Source organism: Mixophyes fleayi, chromosome 1 (genome assembly GCF_038048845.1).
Source record: "Mixophyes fleayi isolate aMixFle1 chromosome 1, aMixFle1.hap1, whole genome shotgun sequence".
NCBI classification, from domain to species: Eukaryota; Metazoa; Chordata; class Amphibia; order Anura; family Limnodynastidae; genus Mixophyes; species Mixophyes fleayi.
In genome coordinates this window covers 238,788,568-238,811,070 of record NC_134402.1, presented here as the reverse complement: position 1 = coordinate 238,811,070, position 22,503 = coordinate 238,788,568, and the positions used below count along the sequence as shown (strand labels likewise).

At 39.1% G+C, this 22,503-nt stretch overlaps 1 protein-coding gene across 3 annotated transcripts in view; it reads left to right on the top strand.

Annotated features, from left to right (window-relative positions):
- The first annotated feature begins 341 nt into the window (after window positions 1-341).
- The window catches only part of RNF38 (ring finger protein 38), a 185,214-nt gene continuing 163,052 nt past the window's right edge, over window positions 342-22,503 (top strand). The window contains exon 1 of one of the 3 annotated variants that reach the window (XM_075208162.1): window positions 342-1,976. In XM_075208162.1, coding sequence (XP_075064263.1) covers window positions 1,256-1,976 — 721 coding nt within the window. In that variant the 5' untranslated portion in view covers window positions 342-1,255. The remainder of the gene's footprint in view (window positions 1,977-22,503) is intronic. The other 2 variants (XM_075208153.1, XM_075208171.1) reach the window with 2 other exon arrangements.

Here is a 22,503-nt window from a genome sequence, read left to right as displayed (position 1 = left end):
ACAAACAAACCTAAATATTTATCATTTAGAATAGTATTTTATAAATATGTAAAAATATCATATAAGCAGACCTCCCACGGTCATGGCAAAATAAAGTTTTCAATAATAGTATATGTGAGATGAAAATAAACTGATGATTGGATGTGGGATCAGATGATATTTTCCTGGTGAAGAGAGAATATCCTAATATAATACTGGACAGCTGATCGCACCCCCTATTGCAGCTTCTATAGCTGAACTCACTGAGGATTGGGGCTGGTACGGAAGTGGAGTTTAGCCTGCTGTATCATTTACACTGGGCCGATAGGGAGAGTCAGACACAACACAGTACAAACGTTGAGATAGATACTTTCATTTCTCCAGCGTTTGTGACATCATAAAGAGAAGAACTCCTAGGGAACAAGTCACACAGAGCAGGGAATCCTCAGCAGGGATTCCAAGGAGGAAAGAGGTCCACGTAGCTTCATTTCGTTGAATACAAAGGGGAAGAAAAGAATATAAACTGGACAGACAGCCACACGTCACTGAAGGGAGAAGAAAACATAAACACAAAACAAAAGGCAACACAGGACGAAGTGCTGCCTTTTCCTTGTGTCTTTACTTGGATGTGTTATTTACAATCTGTTTATACAGAGGGAAAACCCGATTGAGAGGCGGATTCTTTCTTATCCTGTGATCCTTATTTCTTCCACCCACCCCTTCCCTAAACCATTGCTTCTCCTTTCTAGCCAGCGGAGAGGGGGGTTGTGTTGGATGTAGTGTCATTCCTCTCACAGCCTTGTGGATTTTGGAAAGAGCCACGCTGTTGGATTTATGGAAACAGTTGTTGAAAAATAACGCTGCATAAAGCTACTCCTACACACATTGCTTTGGGATAATATAGGGGTCTTAACACTTCTTTGAAGGCACTTTGGATTTTTCTCTCAGAAGTGAGGACCTGTCAACTGCTCCAGGGGAGTTTCTGCTCTTGCACTTTGCTCTAATATTCCCGATGAGAGATTCCTGTTTTATTTCTTCGCATTGGTGAAAGTGGATTGACACTTGCCTGTTATCAAAAAGCGGATTATTTTTGTCTTAAATTGTGCCCATATCTTTGCCTCACATGAACACCCTCAGACCACCCTGGAATTACAAGGGGGGATTGTAGAACCGTCTATTAAGATCTGTTGTTTTGTTTCTTGGATTTGTGTCTTATATATACAGTGTTTTTTTATCTGTATTTCTGTCAGCTGGCATTGTGTCCACTTCGGTGGTGATGCCAATTGCCTCCAGCTCAGTACAGCCCACCCCTCCGGACTCAAGCCTCTTTACTCAGTGTCATCCGGTCCAAGCAGACAGGCTACGGGACCCCAAGCAGCAGCAGCCAGTGGGAGGCGGTGACAGCGGGGGTGGTGGAGGAGGAGGTGGGCTGTTGCCTTTCCAGATTTGCCTCGATCGAAGCCAGGCTGTAGCAGGGGCCGAGGCTGCAGCGGCCACCAGCAGAGAAGCTGGGCTAAGCAGCAGATTGCTTGCTCTTGCTTCTGCCTCCTCCCACCAGTACCCTCCTCTTCTGCAGGTCACCCCGTCTTTCTCTTCCCCTTCCTCCTTTTTCCAGTCTTTCTCCTCTGTTTCCTCTCCCCCCTCATCTCCACCACCTCCTATTGCTCCTTCCTTCCTATTCCCAGCTTTCCTGGAGCCCCCAAGGACTAGATCCAGATCTAGGTCTGGATTCATGATGAACCAACAGCAACAACAGCAGTTGCATGGCATGCCTGGGGTACCTCACTTCCACCACCAGCTCCAGACTCCACCACCTATTCCTCACCTTATTTCTTCTGCCCTGCGTGGGCCAGGCATGGACAGAAATGATAACAGCCCCCCAGAGGGAGCAAGACAACCCCACAGCCCTCCATTAGGCACAAGAAGGAGAGGAAACAGTCCGACAAGCAATGAACACCATCACCATCACCACCACCACCACATACGATCTCCAGCAGGTAGGATCACATTTTACTTCGGGGGACTTTAGAATTTGACATGAGGACTATTCTTCTGAAATATGTGTCTAACAAGTTTACATTGTTCACAAAGTTTACATACTCACTACTAGGGACTGTCATTGCCTGACAGATTAATGACCAGCCTGATTCGAACTCCCAAGTTATGTTTACAACTGTGAAACTGAGATAATGGAAGGCAGTGAAAGAGTTAAGTCATGGTGAATGTGGAATTTGAAACAGGCGTTTAAATGCCGGGGATGGTTATGAGACTAGACTATAACGGGTTAAGTGATATGTTTTGATGCAGACAGTAATGGGATTAAGAGCTGCGGAGTGATTGGGTGGCAATAACTGAATGGGTTGAGAGGACAATGAAGGTGAAGGGATTAAATTAGAATGTTCTGGGAATGAATAGGTTAATCTGACATTGGTATTGATCCAAACCATAACTATAACAGGATATTATGGAAGTGAATGGGAGAAAACAGGAGCAGAGGCACCGTTTCTCTCCCCTAGCTCCTGTCATACATTCCTATAATGCTGGACACATGCTTTTGTGGGCGGGGAAGTGGAACTTAAATGGATGTTACTGCTGCTGTATTGCTGTATGTGTGTTTTGTATAAATGCTGATCACATTCAGCAGTCTCCTTACGACTATCATTGTATTTGTGAGAAAGCAGTGTTATTATGCGAGCCAAACTGTCAGAAATGTTGCTGCAGTAGTTAAAGCCCAGGTAGCTGCTGATGTAGCTGTGGACCTGCATGTATCCACTGCAAAGGAGTGTAGTAGCTCCAGCCCTAATTCCTGCCTGACCCCAGACTGTGTTCCTGTCTGGTCTCTGATATTGCCTGCGCTAGAGAGCTTCATGAGCATTGTGCTATCTATTGAGTGGTCAGTATATGGAAAGGTCTGTGGTCTCCCTACTAACAGTATCAGAAGGAGACAGGGACTAATGAGGATATACTGGGATTAGGTAAAAGCCGTAATTGCCGGAACGCCGGAATGAGTCAGTTTACTAGAGCGCCCTCTGCTGCCTGGTGTCTTGAGAGAAACTTGTTGTATGTGTATATATATATATATATATATATATATATATATATATATACACACACACACACACACACACATACACATAATATATTTATATATATTTCTGTTTATCATGACGACAATATATTTTAGTTATCCTCTCTATCTGCCTGAATGTATGTTCAGAGTGCATTACCCATCCATTACAGCTGCCGGAATGGAGCTCCGAGGACCTTAGCCATCCATTCCGGCTAACAGCATGGAGCTCCGAGGAACTTAACCATTCATTCCCACTGCTGGAATGGAGCTCTGAACACCTTAGTCATCCATTCCGGCTGCCAGAAGTGGGCTCTCAGTATCTTAAACAATTATTCCAGGTGCTGGAATGGGGCTCTGAGTACATTATTCATACATTCCAGCAGTCGGAATGGAGCGCAGAGTACCCTAACCATCCATTCCAACTGCCAGAATGAATGTATGCGTACCTTAGACATCCATTCCGGCTACTGTAATGGATGTCTCGATTTCTTAGCCATCCATTCCGGGTGCTGGAATGGATGTCTGAGTACCTTAACCATTCTTTCCAGATATTGTAAGGGATGCCTGAGTACCTTAGTTATCTATCCCGGCTACCAGAATTGGGCTCTAAGTATCTTAGACAACTATTCCAAAGTGCCGGAATGGGGCTGAGTACCCTAACCATTCATTCCAGCAGCCGGAAAGGGGCTCTGAGTACCTTAACCATCCATTCCAGCTGCCAGCATGGAGCTCCAAGGACCCTAGCACCCATTCTGGCTACCGTAATGGATGTCTCGATTTCTTAGCCATTCATTCCGGCACCCGGAATGGATGTCTGAGTACCTTAACCATTCTTCCCAAATGTCGTAAGGGATGCCTGAGCACCTTAGTCATCCATCCTGGCAATCAGAATTGGGCTCTAAGTATCTTAGACAACTATTCCAAGTACTGGAATGGGGCTCAGAGTACCCTAACCATTCATTCCAGCTGCCGGAAAGGGACACCGAGTACCTTAGTCATTCATCCCGGCAATCAGAATTGGGCTCTAAGTATCTTAGACAACTATTCCAAGTACTGGAATGGGGCTCAGAGTACCCTAACCATTCATTCCAGCTGCCGGAAAGGGACACTGAGTACCTTAATCATTCATTCCAGGTGCCGTAAGTGATGCCTGAGTACCTTAGTTATCTATCCCGGCTACCAGAATTGGGCTCTAAGTATCTTAGACAACTATTCCAAGTGCTGAAATGGGGCTCAGAGTACCCTAACCATACATTCCAGCTGCCGGAAAGGGACACTGAGTACCTTAATCATTCATTCCAGGTGCCGTAAGTGATGCCTGAGTACCTTAGTTATCTATCCCGGCTACCAGAATTGGGCTCTAAGTATCTTAGACAACTATTCCAAGTGCTGAAATGGGGCTCAGAGTACCCTAACCATACATTCCAGCTGCCAGCATGGAGCTCCAAGGACCATAGCTATCCATTCCGGCTGCCAGAATTGGGCTCTTAGTATCGTAGACAATTATTCCAGGTACAGGAATGGGGCTCTGAGTACATTTTTCATCCATTCCAGCAGTCCGCATGAGGCTCAGAGTACCCTAACCATCCATTCCGGCTGCCAGAATGGGGCTCAGAGTACCTAAGATATCCCTGGCTACCGGAATGGATGTCTCAATATCTTAGCCAACCATTCCAGGTGCCCGAATGCATTTCTGAGTACTTAAGCGATCCATTCCGGGTGTCGGAATAAGGCTTTGTATATATTAATCATCCATTCTGGGTGCCAGAATGGTTGATTAATCTACTCAGAGCCCCTTTCCGGCAGCCAGAATGGATTCTTAATGTACTCAGACCTCCATTCCGGCAGCCAGAATGGATGGTTAAGGTCCTCGGAGCTCCATTCCGGCAGCCGGAATAGATGGCTAAGGTACTGACAGACCCATTCTGGCACCCGGAATGGATGGGTAAGGTAGGTGCTCAGAGCCCCATTCCAGCACCCGGAATGGATGGTTAAAGTCCTCGTAGCTCCATTACGGCAGCCAGAATGGATGGGTAATGCACTCAGCGTTCCATTCCAACATACATTCAGGCAGGTAGAAGGGTAGAATGGAAAACTATAATATATAGCTATGATATACAGAAATATATATAATTATATTATGTGTGTATATATATATATATATATATATATATATATATATATATATATAGTGGGAGAAACCACTGACATCTTTGACTTTTCGAATTTTGGGAATTGCTCCTTTGGGTTCTATAAAAAAAAACTATACTGGTAGATTATTTGACTTCTTACAGAATGCACCCTAGTGTGTGTGTGTGTGTGTATGTGTGTGTATGTGTGTGTGTGTGGTAGGGAGTTTAGACTGTGAGCTCCAATGGGCCAGGGACTAATGTGAATAATTTAATCTTCTCTGTAAAGCGCTGTTTAGTATGTTGACGCTATATAAATAAACAATACTAATAGATTGCATGCAGTTGTGTTCAGCATATATGTATGCATTACAGCTTCCCAACTAGACAGCTAGACTGTATAACCATAACATACTCTGCTGCACAGAACATGTGTGACTGATTGACAGATGCAATAGAACTGACTATATAATACAGGTATAAAATAAGTTACTTCTAAATGCTGATTTGTCCTGCTGTAAAGCAGGCCCTGATCTAATGTACAGTATATTGTATGCTTATGTTGTATGCATTCCTGCCTGTTTGTCAGCTGTCATTTCAGCTTGCTTATTGAAGCATCTTTGTGTTTGTAAGCCGGACAAGCAAAATGAGCATCAGCATGTTTGGCCAAATGACATGTTCTCCCTACAACTGAGGTATAAACATTTAATTGAGGGAGATGTGTGAGGTCATTCTTACCATTACAGAGATAATCAATGAAATTATTCTTGTGGTAAATGTTGAATTGAATGTCTTTGCTTCATAACATTGCTCTGTATTTTATTCCTGGGGGAAAAAGACCCAGTTCTAACAAAACAAGTATAATGTGGTGGTTGGTACATAGTTTTGATTTGATTAGATATTTTTCAAAGTACGAAAGGAATACATATTTGGATTTTGGATATAAACTATTTTATTTCTTAAGATGTCTATATTGTTTATTGAATCTGTTATTTATGGTGTTATATTTCTTCAGTTCTAAATTTTGATCAGCTGATATCTGGGATGCAAAACTATAAATGTAAGAAGCATTGAAGTCTAGTTTGCCAACATATTGTTTATTGAGTATAACTACTGTCAAGTTTTAATTGCACATGCGATTTAAATAGTAGTTTTGAAATAATTGCCTCATTATTATTGATTTGAACCCAACCATTGTATCAGTTCCTTGTAATTTGTGTGTGTGTGGGGGAGGGGGGGAGGGGGGGGGGGGTCATTTACAAGAACCAAATTGCGTGATACACTTTGTCTTGTTTAGTATATTTGCATACAGTGCATTTACGTTTCTTTTGTTGTAAGCCAGTGAGCGATATATTTGACATATGTTCTAATATTTATGTGTACCTAGTATTTGTTATGCAAATAAAATTATTTGAATGTGCACTTGACCTTTACTGAGTAAAAAAATAAGGCATGACAATTAAAGCACATCAGGCTGTAAATTAATTAAGTAGCGGATTCTGCAAGTTGATATTTGTCGACTTTTCGGAGGAAATTTAAAACGGCAATTGCTTTCAAGGCAAGTTTTGCCTTGAAAGTGATTGTCATATTTATTTATTTTATGTTTTTTATTACATTGCTTTGCTGTGTGTATCTGCACTCTTACCTATGCACATTGAATTAGCAAACAAGTTCCATCAAAAATACTGAATACTTTGAGTTTGGCGGTAAAATCCAGGCCTTTGCTTGTTGCAAAGTCACTGCAACACCTGAAATAAGTCACAAAATTGCATCTGTATCTGCAACCATAGGAAAACTTTGATCTGTCCCTCCTCCAGTGGGAAAATTGGTACCTTGCACACCATTTTGCACAGGAAATCGAAACGCAGAATCTATCACCGGGTGTGCAAAAGCATTCATATGAACACAAGACAAGCAGCTTTTCCGCTGGGATGTTTCATATACCCTGAAACGTTTTCTTAAAAATGAACGACAGTCATGCACTCAGTTATATTTTCTGTTACTATGTATTATATTGTAAAGAGTAGAGGCATTATTGAGGAGAAGCGGTAGGTTAACTCTTTTAGGGCCTTGTGGTATAAAACGTATAATAGTGTGGTATACACACTACGTCTGATAGCTGATAGTGTGGTATATTAGCAGCAGGCAAACATCTGTGTACAAAATAATATTCAATGGCACTTGGCTATCACTCCCAAAATTTGGCTATGCTGCTTTATTACCAGTTCCACTGTGATTGGCTTGTTGTAACCACTGTCTGAATTCTACTTTTAAAAAATCAGGTAGGAAAATCTGAATTTTGACATCACTCTGATTCTGATGTTGTGTTGACCTGCAGGCTTTAGACTTTTACATAATTGATTTTCAATTGTTAGGGGAGGTCCAAAGGACGAGTAGGGGGCATAATGATGCGAATCGAGTCATCACAGCCCTGCCCCTTGCTGCACAATGACGTGATTGCAATCAGCCAGGCCTGAGGACATGAAATTCATCTGTAAGGCACCATACCGCCCTTTGAACTAGAAGGAGAGATGGGATCTGGTCTCTCGGGTGTCTGGGAGAATTCCCCAAAATTCAGGGGTCTCCCAGACGTTCCGGGAGTGTAGGCAAGTATGGTTTAGGTTTTCATTCTACGGATCATTTATTGTTTCCCTGTAAGTGTGTAAATCATTACTTTCATTAGTAAATTGAAGGTACGCTGGGACTGAGTTACATCTGAAATGATGTCACTTTGGTATAAAATAACTCCTTGGTATAATACAGTCAGTTATCAGCTGAAGAACGGGTAACCTATCTAATGTATAAATTTGCCTTGTAGTAAGATATTTACTTCCCATTCCAATGCAAGCAATCAAGTCAACATTTTAGTAAGTCCAGGGACATTGCTTGGTCCTGGCACCAAAGTCTCAAGCTCAACTCTCCAGAATAAAATTGGTTTAGTGATAAAATTATTATTATTTGCAAATCCTGTTGCATGACATTAGTACCAGTATACATAAGAAATAATTCTACCCATCTAGCTGAAAAGTGGGGATCTGATGTCTTGGAACACCACCATTTCATTGATACCCCCCCCCCCCAATTACTCACTAATTGTCAATTCATCAGCTGCTAACCATAGCAGAATTATGAATTTTAGTGCTGTCAATTGTCATGTGTTGACAGCCGCTTATTAGAAATCAGCTGTAAATGGGGGGTTTAGGTTGAGTTATTACTATTGGTGGATGCTTCTTTAGTGAATATTTTGACATTTTAATTGAATAAAACGGTTTGATTTTCACTGTCCAGACTTTCAACAAAACAGACACTGTCTACTGATTTAATAAGACAGACAATTAATGCAATAAAATCCCCCTTCTCTTTCACTATTTATCATTTACAATGAATGTCAAACAATGCAAATTATTATTAAGGGGCATATTTATCAATATGTACCTGATCCCGATGATAAGTAGGATTTTTGTTAACATAATAAAAAATCTGTTATTGCTTGCACTTAAAAAGAGTAGCGTCAGTGCAGCTGAGTAATACGAAGCTGCTCTGTCAGTACTGGTCCAGAGCGCTACAAGTTATCTCATTGCTTTGTAGGGACAGTTTTCTTAGTTATGGACATACATGAGCCGGCTTGTGCAGTACACCTGGGCTTTCAGTACATCTCATGTGGACTGAAAGTTTCAAAATTACTTTCATTATTTAAAAAATAAATATATTTTAACTATTATTACTTGGAAAAGTTTTAATTCGAATATAAAGCATTTTTTAAATACTTGTGTTCTGTTATCAGCATCCTAAGATGTTATATTGTATTTATTGCCATAAATAAATGTTGCATTGTTATTATATTGTGAAATATTATACTCTACAAGGGCAGTTTGATGGAAAATTCAAATATGCATTGTTGGATCTCCTTCCTACCCATGCTTTCAGCGTGCAAAGTCATAACCCCTATTTGTGGCAGTGTGATTTATTTTACCCTCTCAGCTGAGTGGGGAATATTGAGCTGTCCATCTCCTCTCAAAGGCAGTGTCATTAGGTTGGTGACAGGCCTGAGGCAGTGACCACAAAGCACTAGGGATGTAGGGATGTATGCTAGTGTCAGGGGCAGACCTACCTTTTTTGTTTAGGGGTACAGTATACCTTGTAACAAAAATAAAATATAAATAAATGAATAAACGTAAATGTAGTACTCATGAATATATCTATCACTGTAATTGTCCACTTTCTGTATTATTTTCTTTATTTCATTCAGTCTCTGTGTTTTGTCTTTCTCTCTCTTTCTCCCTGTCTCATTTACTTGTGTCATTTCTTTTCCATCCTGAACTTTCTTTCTTGCAGTGCATGCAACGAACCCAACCCCCCTCCCAACCCCTGAAAATCCCTGTAATTGATTCTGTGCAGTTGCATAGTCTAAATGTAAGTCTTTTTTTCTAGTAGTTCTTCTCTTAGATCCAAATCTCCTGACCCTCGTTCCTTCCAATCTGTCTCTCTTTTGGGCCTGAGTAGAAGATCTACATATCTCCTGACTGTCCCAATTTCAGGAGGACTTTCCCACCAGCTTGATAGTCAGCACTTTTGTCCTGACTCCTGGAAAAGTGTGAGCTCTGTCCCCCGCTCACTTGCTCAGGCGTGGTTTTAGGGAAGGAAAGGGAGTTGGTGGTGGCTTAGCACTTCTGAAGCTCTAGTAGGGACACCCAAGAGGACATGGCATGACCACTGGTGTGACCATACCCTTGTGGTAGTGTTGCCACACCCATGTCCAGATTCCCAGGAGTCCAAAGTTGGGCGGTATGTATTTATTTCTAAAATTCCCCATTGGGCTCTATATGTACCTGACCAGTTTTAAAACTTAATAGCATCCACTGCTTATTTCTGTGATTTTGTAATGCAGTATGGTATATTAAGATTAATGCCAATGCATACTTGCTACTTTTCAAACACCGACTACGAGTCTCACAGTTTAGGACTATGTTTCACTTTCAAATGGTGATGGGTGAGTTTCGTGGTATGGCGGTTTATGAAACTATATGAGCATTTTGGCTATGGTGGCTTGTTGGCTATATACTAGCATGTGAGGCTTTATGGAAGTATTTTGACTATATGGGGCATATTGGCTGTCTGGTTGCATATGAGGCTATATAGAGATATACTGGCAATATGGAGTTATAATAACTATACTGACTATTTTAGAGTATGTGAGACTGAGTATATGGAGGTATTGGAAGGGTTAGCTGCATCTGATGTAAATGGCATATTCATCTTTTATGTAATAGCAGGCTAATGCCAATTTTTTATGGTGTGTCATACTACTTTAGATAATGACTTTTGCCATGTGCACTACACTTCAAATCATGTCATCTAACGGTTTTGCTCTAATGTAACACATTATTTTCATGCCACGCAGTACCATAGTGTACCACACTAATTTTGCCTCTGGTGGCGCACTAACTTGTCTCTGACAATCTCACTGTTAAATTGACAGGTCTGTTAATGCTACCATGAGGTGTCATGTTTTATTGTTTAATCTTCCTTTAGCCTTTGGAAAATACAGTATTTAACTTCAAGCAAGCTTGTACACACAGAAATGACATTGAATAGCCAGGACCTATAAGTACTTTATTTTGTTTTTGCTTTAATGTTACTTATTTAGCAGTGACTAAGTTACTACAAAAGAATAAACCTGGAAATACTGATTTGGGAAAAACGGCATTTTAATGGTAATTTATTATTAATTGCCATTGGTTTTAAAGTAATTATTTTTAATTAAGCCCACCTCTGCCCGGGATCATACCGGGAGAGTAGGTAAGTGTGTAATTTCTTTTTTCTTTTCTTTTTTTCAAAACTAAGGTCAAATCGCTATTTATTAACTTGAATCTTGAATATGTAATCTGTAATCTGTAATCTGAGTTCTCAAATTGGCCCAGCCGATTGTACTTGTTAAATTTTGCAACTAATTATGAAATTAAATGATAATATTATAACATTTTTCATAAGTAGGAGCCCCCTTTCCTGGAACTGTTAATTGGTACAATCAAACTGGCCTATTTGAAATAGTGATCTGGCCTGGTAAAACTAGTATGTATTAACAGTACAAAATGCTGCAAGATTAAAAAATATGGAATTCCAAGTTTCTTAAATAGTCAAGAAACATGAAATGTTACCTGCCTGCCTATAGTATATGTAAATATTACCTTTTGTCTTTTCATGGTAGTAAAGCATTTTTAGCACCTAATTTTGTTGTTCAAGGTCTGCAATAGTAAGAATATAAATAAAAAGTGCTTGTTATTCTCCCAAAGTATTTTTCAATATAATTTACTTATAAATAGCTATGTATCCTCACATCTTCTTGCTCTTTTTAAAATAATTTGATTGGAAGGTGGACTTAAAGTCACTTTTTTAGGGGGGGTATTCAATTGTTAGCGAGTTTGAAAGTTCGAGCGTGCAAAGTCATTTTTTTGCTATTTTACCTTATTTTCGAGCGCGAAAACTTCTCACGCAATTCTAATCTTTTTTTTTTTTTTTACCGAAACAGTGTTATCGCGCTCCAAGCGTTTGTCAATGTTAAAGTATAGGCTGGTTGCGAACCCTTAGCGGAAAAAGCTATTCAATTGTTTTTTAACGCCGAGTGTGAAAAAGGCAAATATGCTGTTTTATCTCGCATCTCCATGGTCTGCTCAAAGAAATTTTTTTTTTATTAAGTTAAGAAAAATATACATTAAACTGAGAAAATAGGTGTAAAAGTTCATTAAAAAAAAGAAAAGTACTTAAAAAAGTGTATAATAATTAATAATTTTTGGAAATTTCCCCCTTTAGAAAAAACCATAGTGGTGCATGTATTTAAACTTTTTTATATTATTTTTTTGTTTTTAAGGGGGGGGGGGGGGGGTGGTTGTGCCAAAAAGTATCATGTTTTGTTTTGTTTTTTTTAAAAGCAAAATCGTTTGCTCCCCACTCTATTTAGTCTTCTCCCTAGTGCTGGCAGGCTATTGATGTGTGAGTTAACATAGTAACATAGTTGATGAGGTTTAAAAAAGACACCAGTCCATCAAGTTCAACCTATTTTGGATCTCCTGCAATCCTGCACTTATATTTGAAATTAATCCAGAGTAAGCAACCGCCAATCTGTTTCAATTTTGAAAATCCCCCCAGACTCAATATTACAATCCAATTTTTACCCTATATCCACTACTATCCTTTATTTTAAATTAACGGTCGTATCCCTGGATACACCTTTCCGCTAAAAATTTGTCTAACCCTTTTTTAAACATATCTATTGAATCTGCCATCACAACTTTCCCTGGCAATGAATTCCATATCTTGACTGCCCTTACTGTAAAGAACCCCTTCCTTTGCTGGTTGTGAAATTTCCTCTCCTCTAACCTTAGGGGATGACCACGTGTCCTGTGTATGGTCCTTGGGGTAAAAAGTTCCCATGAAAGCTCTCCGTATTGACCCCTAATGTATTTGTACATAGTAATCATATCTCCCCTTAGACGCCTCTTTTCTAAAGTAAACATGCCTAAACTGGCTAACCTTTCCTCATAACTTAATGACTCCATACCCTTTATCAATTTTGTCGCCCTTCTCTGAACCCTTTCTAGTTCCAAATTATCTTTTTTATAGAGTGGTGCCCAGAACTGTACTGCATATTCAAGATGAGGTCTTACCAACGATTTATACAGTGGCAAAATTACACTGTCTTCCCTTGCATCTATGCCCCTTTTTATGCATGCCAATACTTTGTTTGCCCTTGCAGCTGCTGCTTGACATTGAGCACTATTGCTAAGTCTACTGTCTACAAGCACTCCCAAATCCTTTTCCATTATAGATTCTCCTAAATTAATTCCATTTAATTTATAGATTGCGTTCTTGTTTTTCATCCCTGAATGCATAACCTTACATTTATCTGTGTTAAACCTCATATTCCATTTGGCCGCCCAATCCTCCAGTTTTTTTAAGTCCCTCTGTAGAGAAGCTACATCTTGCTCTGATTTTATTACCTTACAGAGTTTAGTGTCATCTGCAAAAATAGAAACTTTACTCTCTAAACCATCACCAAGGTCATTAATAAATATATTAAAAAGGAGTGGTCCCAGCACGGAACCTTGGGGTACTCCACTTAAGACTTTTGACCAATTAGAAAATGTTCCATTTATCACAACTCTCTGTTCTCTATTCTCTAACCAGTTTTCGATCCAAGTCCAAATTTTGATTCCTAGACCCAGTTCCCTTATTTTGTAAACCAACCTCTTGTGTGGCACTGTATCAAAGGCCTTTGCAAAATCTAAGTAGACCACATCTACTGTCCTGCCCTGGTCTAAGTTCCCACTAACTTCCTCGTAGAAACTAATTAGATTAGTTTGACATGACCTATCCCTCACAAATCCATGTTGATTCCCACTAATAATTTTATTGCGTACCAAGTAATCCTGAATACTGTCCTTTAAAATACCTTCCAGTAGTTTCCCCACTATTGATGTCAGGCTTACAGGTCTATAATTCTCTGGTTGTGATCTCGTCCCCTTTTTAAACAACGGCACCACATCTGCTATTCGCCAATCCCTTGGTACTGAGCCTGATGAGATGAGTTAAACTCTTTGAAAAATTTGACGTAGGGTTCCCCCTAATTTCATTGAACCAGCACTAGGCAAACCAGCCGGGGTGATAGGCACTATAGCAGGGGGGGGACGGGGGGGGGGGATGCAGTTTGGGTCCCACGGCCATAATGACTAAACACCCACAGACTGTTCAGCGCTGGCCTGGATTCCCTAGGGATTGTGGTCCGCTGAAAAATGTAAGCGGGCCACCCCCCTAGGGACACCCAGCCCAGTGCCGATAGCACTAGGGCTGTGGGTAGTAGGGTAATAAATGGGGATTTTGTATGAAAAAAAACATAAAAAAAAAAAAATTTGATTTGTGGACATGTCCCAGCCAGCCATGTTGGCCTAAATAGTGTGGGCATGCTGCTACTTGTCTAACTACAAGCACCAGCGTACCCATAGCACCCAGGGCATGTTTGCACTTGTAGTAGAACCACAAGTGCCAACATGCTCTTACACGCACGGCTGACTGTGATCTGTAGTTCCACAAAGCAAAATGTTAAATAAAAGCACAACACCCTCATTCCAACCACAAATCTTTATTAAAAATAATAAAACCCCAAGAAATACAGTAAACACCCTCATGTACACCATAGATTTTTATTGAAAAAAACAAAAAACAAAATACTCACCATGGACGAAATCCTCAGTTTTATGATGCTTTACCTACACACACTCATTTACGCAAAGTCCCAAAAATTATTTTGTACCTTCAAAGAAATGTCCGGCTTGCCCACTGTCCCATTGTTGCTTGCAGTGCTGGGGCCCTTCTTCATTGCAGTGTGGGGGCCCATTCTCTTGTGCAGTGCTGGGGCCCTTCTTGATTGCAGTGTAGGGGCCCAATCTCCTTTGCAGTGCTGGGGCCATTCTTGATTGCATTAATTTACTTTTATTTTTTTATAGTAAAATGAGTGCCTTAACCATTTCAAACTCGCTAGGACCAATAATAGAGCGCGAGGGGGTGCATGCAAAAAAACAATTGAATTGAGTTTTGGTTTTTTTAAACGCGTGCTGAACAGGAAAAAACGAGCGCGTGTTTTTGTTTTTTTTCGAGCGCGAAATTTTAACGCATCTCGCTAACAATTGAATACCCCCCTTAGTGTCATAATAAAACATTTTTGGTATTGCTATTCTCCACTAGTAGGACGTAGGTGTTGGTATATGTTTTGTTTTTTTTCCTTGTACATTTGTTTTACTTTGTATGTTTAGCATGATTATTTGTTAAATAAAGATACAGGAAAGCATTACTGACAATCTGCTGCCCTTTTCATTATAAAAATACAGTTGTATATTTACTGTATCACCTGTATGGAAATGACACTAGAGGTATATTTACTAAACTGCGGGTTTGAAAAAGTGGTGATACAGCAACCAATCAGATTCTAGTTTCCATTTATTTAGTACATTCTACAAAATGACAGCCAGAATCTGATTGTTCGCTATAGGCAACATCTCCACTCTCTCAAACCTGCAGTTTATTAAATATATCCCTAATAGTCTTAATACATATAAATATTGGTATAACCTTGCTTGGGATCTATAGGCATACCATCCATTGTCAATGTGAGGTGGTAGAACTCTTGTCATAATACTGACTTTACCTTTATGTAGGTATGTATATTAAATGAAACAAAGGTAACCACACGTCAGGAGTTTTTTGTTGGTGGAGGCCAGTAGGTGTTCTATAGTTTTCCACAACACATTGTCCACAAAGGGCATTGTTCTTTTGAAGCTAAATCCTTATTTTCGATCATGCATTTGTCAATACAGCTGTATGCCAGCTTCTATTCATGCCAATAAATGAGGAGGTATGATGATTTGTATTAGACTATTCCCATATGTTTATTAAATAAATATATAAAAATAGAGTGAAATGAACTGCTTTTTAAGTAAGGAATATTAACCTTAAAATAGGCTTTATTTACTTCTCCCTTCCACGGTTATAGATTTTTCCTTGCCCAGCCAAAATCCTGTTGGCATTTTTTTCTCTGATTAGTAATGCTTGACTACATGAAGTTGTGACACACGGCTTGAAATCGTGACACCTGGGTCCTTTTCATCTACAATAGTTGACATGTGTCACCAGACCATTTTACCAGTGGACCAATAAGAGGCTAAAACAGTTGACACTGCAGCCTCTGAGCGGTTCCTAATACCTGTGAGATTCGTCTGTATTTTTTGTTATTTCTCTCAGTATTTCGTCTGCAATTTTAAAACCATTTATATTTATTTCTTCCCCTTTTTTTAAACTGATTATCTTTTCTTAAAACCACACAGTTGTTAAAGTGAACCTTTGCTATTCATTTATGTATTGATATATAATTTAATTCATCATTTATGGCAAATAAAATATACAAAACACTATGCAATACAAGTTCAGATTGTAACACTGCTTAGTGGGTCGTGCCATTTTAGTCACATAGCAACGGAAAATTATGCATAATGTCTTCAATTAAGTTGTTTTTGGTGTGCACAATAATTTAGCTTTTTCTTCATAACCAAGTTAACTGTGTTAATTCTGAGAAAAATGACAGAGATGTTAAAACAGTGGATTGAGGAATATTGCAGAGCTGCTTGCTGCCAGTATTATTTAAATTCAATATGAGGCTTTGGGCTCAGCAGTAATAATTAGCACCTTACATTTGTTCTCCAGATAAGAAAAGTGCCTGGCTTCTGATAGAGCTTATTACTCATTTTATACTATTTGTACATATTGGTTCATTATTAATATTGCTCTAAAAATATGTTGATATACATTGCATCTTACAGCATGTTTAATAATTATTAAATAACATCTTTCTAATAAATGCACAAAATGATAATGTCTTAGAAAATAAATGTTAAGACGTCAACAATATTCATTAAAGGAAAATGTTCTTCTAGGTGGGGGTTACTGTTACTCTAGATTACTACAAAAGAAAATGTGGGGCTTTTATAGTACAGACACCATCAATATAGTTGCCAATTGTCCCTAATTTCCAGAGACAGTCCCAGGTGTTAGACATTGGCCCCTGGTTTTCAAATTTGACCTACTGCGCAGTAAAAATTATCTTTTTCTGCCTTTCAGTTGAAATTTGTAGAATATATTCTTATTTTCTTGAGAATATATGTTGATGTTCATTCAAGAGAAGTATTTAATATGAAATATATATAAATATATATATATAAATAAAGTGAACTCACTATAATAGGGATTGTGGTGTGCTTTTGTGTATGGTGTGTTGGCCTACCTTTTAGTGTATCATGGGGGAATTCAATTAACCGCGTTACTTGTGAGAGTAACGCGCCCCGCACACCATTACTGTTACTATGGTAATAGTGCACATTATTACCGTTAGTACAGTAGTTTCAACACTGACTTTTGCTCGCAGCTGTGAGAACCGCGAGCAGAAACCTGTGTTAAAATTACCGTTCTAACGTTAACAGTGCCGCATTACTCGGTCAGCTGAATTCCGCCCCATATGTGTTTATGATGTTCTACATAATAACAATAATTAGTATGATTGAGAACTGCTATATCACTTGCCCTGCAATATCTTCAAACAAAATACTGGCAACCAGTGGCCATATTTTCCTAACAAGCTAGCATGGCATTCACATTGCAGTTTCCTTGTTGTGTGTATCAAGAGGACCTAGAAAGGTGTAAAATGTTTTATTTTCAATTTTTCATAAATAATTAACATTTTTTATATCTATTTATAAAGAGAAGTATACTGATATGGTAATGGAAAATGCATAACATTATGCACTAGAGAACATAAGCAAACAAAAACAACAATATTTTAGCGTTTTTAAGTTTCCGGGAGAGGGGGCGTGGCTGGAGGGTGGGAGGGGGCGGGGCGAGGCCAATTGCGTCATTTTGGCATCGCGGGGGCGGGGCTAAAATGACGCAATTGGCCCCTCCCGCCCTCCAAAATGGCGTGATTTACCGAGAATCGCGTCAAATGACGTGATTCTTGGTGATATTCAGGATCTGGGAGAAATGCCAGCTCGCCTGGGAGCCCAGGTGACTGACCCGAATTTCGGGAGTCTCCCGGACTTTCCGGGAGAGTTGGCAAGTATGAAATAAGGGTTTGCTTTACATATCTGTATGTTTAAAAACAGAAAAATAAATGGTGCTTTTGTCCCCGTCCCTGACTGAGTCGCCCGCCTGGGGGTGGTTATTCCTAAAACAGGAGTCACTCCACACATGTACCCTCCCCCGTTTAGTGGAAACCAGCCCAGGCTTTCTATTGCTGGGACTGTCTAACGAGTGTTGCCTAAGAGAATTTCTGGGATTTCATGCTACCCTAGATGTGATGATACATACATTTTTTTAGACTCAACTAGAATGCAAAAGTATATAAATAGGGCTATCTAAGGAGGATATTGTACTATTTAGACAACTGTGTACCAAGTAACAGAGATCAAAATTACCTTGGATTTGTACTGCTGTGCCCAGATGGTATGTATTTGCAGTTTTTATATAGCGCCTACACATTAAGCACCGCTTTATAGAGATTATGCACCTCTGCACAGTAAGAAGTGCCCATAAAATGCACCTACTACACCAACATTATAAGTAGTAAACTCACTCTGCCTAACTGCTCCCCTTGTCCTGTGCATTTATAAATGGCCCCCTCCCTGTGCGCAGAAGTGGAGAATATCCAGCGGGCAGACCACAAGTCACAAATAGCATAGACAGGCTGAAAAAGGTAAATGAAACGTTTTCGTGAATAAAATAAGCAAGCAAACATAATATATGATTTATTTTGAATTAAAATAGTAAGTAAAAAATTGTTAATGCATGTGGGCAGGTACACACTTATGCTGCAATGTAAAGGACCAATTAATCTAAAATACAAGTTGCCTTACATGAAAAAACTATTAATAACATTTGCTATGTAGTGGACTGTAAGTTATTGGTCTCTGTTATTAGACATGTTCTGCAAATTGGCTGGCTATTGTCAATTGAATTGCTGACAGGAAGTCTTTTGTGTTTAGTAAAAACATCTTCCACCCATATGCGCAAACTTAGGATGGGTTTCAAGTTGTCCACAACCTCCCCCCACCCTCCCCCTAAACACACAACTAAAATTGAAAATGTAGTTTTGGGTGGCATTATTAATAAATATAACTTACCTGTGATGTCCCTGTGGGGGGGGGGGGGTGCCCAATGACAGCAGCAGTCAGAGAAGGCTATGCTCGCTGTTGATGAACAACACTCTGTCTATATGAAAAAAGGTTGTCTTAGCAGGAGTGGGTAGAGTGCCCAGAGGTCTGCCATAGTCAGATAGTTTTCCTAGCTCTTACAGAGACAGGCGTTTATCATTTATAGACAGCACTTTGTCGGCAGGACTGAACACAGCCTTTCTTGACTGTGGCAGACCTAAGATTCATCTGATCCCAATGTCATATTACAAAGCGGCTTAGCCCTACTCTCAAAATAGACCTACCTGGCTATTTGTTATTTTCTAAGTAAAAAAGAAAAAAGTCAGCAATAGACTGCAGCACGGCAAGATAGCAAGACTTCATGGGGAAAGAGAGCTATTAATTAATGAGGAGTGAACTATTAAGCTTTGTATGACAAATCACTACATCAATTTGTGGGAATTCCATCTACTAATAATAATATGGACAAATTAAACTCATCATTGTCAGCTACAATCTGTCAGTTTCCAGCTTGTAAGATAGAAAGCCACAGTCTATATAACATTCCTACCTCATTGTTTTATATCAAATTGGGGGGCATTTATTAAAAAGGGTACAAATTAATAAGTATCAGTATTGCCCATTGCAACCAATCAAATGTTTGTTTGTTTTTTTCAAATTTGTAGTAGAAAAATAACAGTTTTCTAATTGGTTAATTTGTGCCACGTCACTATCTTTCTTTGCAACAACTTTGATAGAGTAATTTTGTGCCAATGTCTTTGTAAAAGAGAAAAAGAAACACATATAATAAGCAGTGTAGGAGTGATGCAGAGTTGGCTGCAATTGCAACCATATGCAAAGAGGAAACTATCATAAGATGCATGTCGGTTGGCAGCAGTGGCATATGCACCTGGTTTACGCCAGCCATACATCACATATACTTATGTCCCACCTGCGCCCCATGTTTTTAATTTTCTTGTTTGCAACAACCACTTTTAGGCATCAATAAAACTGCTAAAAACCTCTTTAATGCAGCAGACACAACTCCCTGTCTCATGTATGAAAAAGAAAATTATTTAGGCACACACACACAAAAGCATAATATATGCCAGTGCAATGAGGAAAGCCCCAATCAGAGTTAGCAGTGTATTCACAAAGAGGCAATTACAGTTTGCTAGCGCTGGTGACCATCATCGTCATCATCCGCTATTTGCACCTGGCCCTGACCGACCACTAATAATAAGGCTTTCACATTGCACATATGTGTCTTTGTCCCTGTCTGTTACAATCGCATGAACACGCCCTTATTATACTCAGCCTACGTTAGAATGCCCCTGTCCCACCTATCCAGGTGCAAGCAGGTGTGACAGCATCACACAGATCTGCATGGGTGCATATGTGTGCGGACACTTGGCATGCGTTAGTTTACGTAAGACAGCAAGTTGGCGTAATACTCACTCAGCATCATCCCCTATGTTAGGGGTCAAATAAAAATGCTTTCTAGTGTATTTCCAAGGGGAATAAATATTATTAAATTATTAACAATATTCATTAAAAAAAAAAGTCTTATGTTTTCTTCAATATTTTTTTAAGTAAAAAGGTAGAAAAAAAGGCCAAAAAAACATACTTTTTCTTTACCACACTGATGTTGATAACGGTATTGGATATCTATAAGAGTTAATTATAGCTTCATATATTTACTAGAAAAAGGAAGTCATCATTTCCGTGTTATAGAAGTTTAGTGATGGATAATGTTTATATGAGGTTGGGAATGAGACAACAAAGAAAGTTACATGATGTAGTGCAGCTGGTGAGAAGGGGCCTGTAATATGGCCAGTAACAAACCAATACAGTTGTATTTTATCACTGAATGCAGAAGGGGTTCTATCAGTGTCAGAACTATTGCCACTACAGCAGGACCAGTTCTTGAGCGGTAACATTATTATTATTATTATTGTAGATTTACATACCTTCCAACATTTGTCCCCAGGTTGGCGGATCCTCCCACTACACAGGCCAGTGGCGGATCCAGGGGGTGTGGGTGATCGGGGCGATCGCCTCCCCTTGCAGGGGCTTGCTCCCTGCGGCTGCACACTATGTGCAGGTCCGTTCGGCAGAGACAGGCAGGGAGAGTGTGCTGGCCGGCCGCTCTGATTGTGTTTGAAATATAAATAGGTTATATTCTCGTTACAATGGATCTTAAACATACAGTCATTTGTACAATTATATTCTGCTCATATTTATGCAGACATTTGGCTAGCCCTACTACTTCATCAGGCTCATAGACATCTTTTATTAAAATTTGGTATCTGCAGAAAATGCTATTTTGCTCTCTGCTGCAGGATCACCAACCAGAATCTCTGTTCTTATCATGCCACTAATTTGTTCATTTGAGGCCTGCATTTTACCTTGATGAGATTTTGGTGGGATTAGATTGCATTCAGAATATAATGAGATTTATTAAATTTGCAGTTGTATTGTCCTGGAAGGAAAATTGAATTCTTTTCGAAGCAATCTAAAATCTGAAAAATGTAACTAGTCTAATTAAATGTATTCAAATTCCAAATCAAAGGTAGTATTACAGTAAAGTCAACGCAACATAATAATTTTATGGAGTGTCTCTGTATGTCATTGTAATTTACCCTTCAACCAAAAAAATCAGTGTTATAAAGGAGATTTATAATGTGCCTTATTGTAATAAGTTGTGTGTCATTATTCTACTTATTTTACACCAATGTGAACAGTTTCGACAGGTGTTAATCTCAATGACTAAAAATGTGTGAAAATAATTCAAACTTTCAACACAGCTCCAGTCACGAATAGGTAACACGTCAAAACAAAATGAACATACAATAAAAGTAAAACTTGTTCATGTATCTCCCCAGTGTACACTTGTTAACCTTTTTTCTCTCTATTGACAACATTGATAATGGTCTATACAGTTTATTTCAACTTTTACCTCTCCAGCTCTCCTAATTATACGTAAAATAAATTAGTAATGCAGTAAGTAGTGACTTCTTTCATTATAGTGGGAGTCAGTTATACTTGCCAGGATTACTATTATATCAAGTTTAATTTAACCTGCAAATAGCTTATCTGCCATAATATGCTGCTCTTGTAATATTAAGACTATGCATGATAGTTTCAATATTAATTTTCAGCTATGCAGAGTAACCACGATACATGACTATGTCAATTGATTGAAAAGTAAAGAATAAACATATTCAAACATGGATGTTAGGATATAATTTTTTTGCTTATTAATTTTCTTCATTTTTTTGTGCTGGTATATCTGTAAATGCTGGGTTCACTAGTGGTAATCTAAGACTCCTTCATTTATGATGTTCATGTATAAATATAGTCATGCATATACTGGTATTACAATTTCAATTTCTAGGCCTTTGCTTCTAAACCTTTCCTATTTGCAGTCTGGGGAGGGGGAAGACATCACTCCTTGAAAGCAGACTTGTTAGGACAAAGTTTATAGCTGTCTGATAATAAACTTTAAGTGATTATAATACATACATATGTACAGGGGTGTAGGAAAAATTTTCATGGGGGGAAAGGCCAGGGACTACTATAGGGCTTGGAGCCCCTT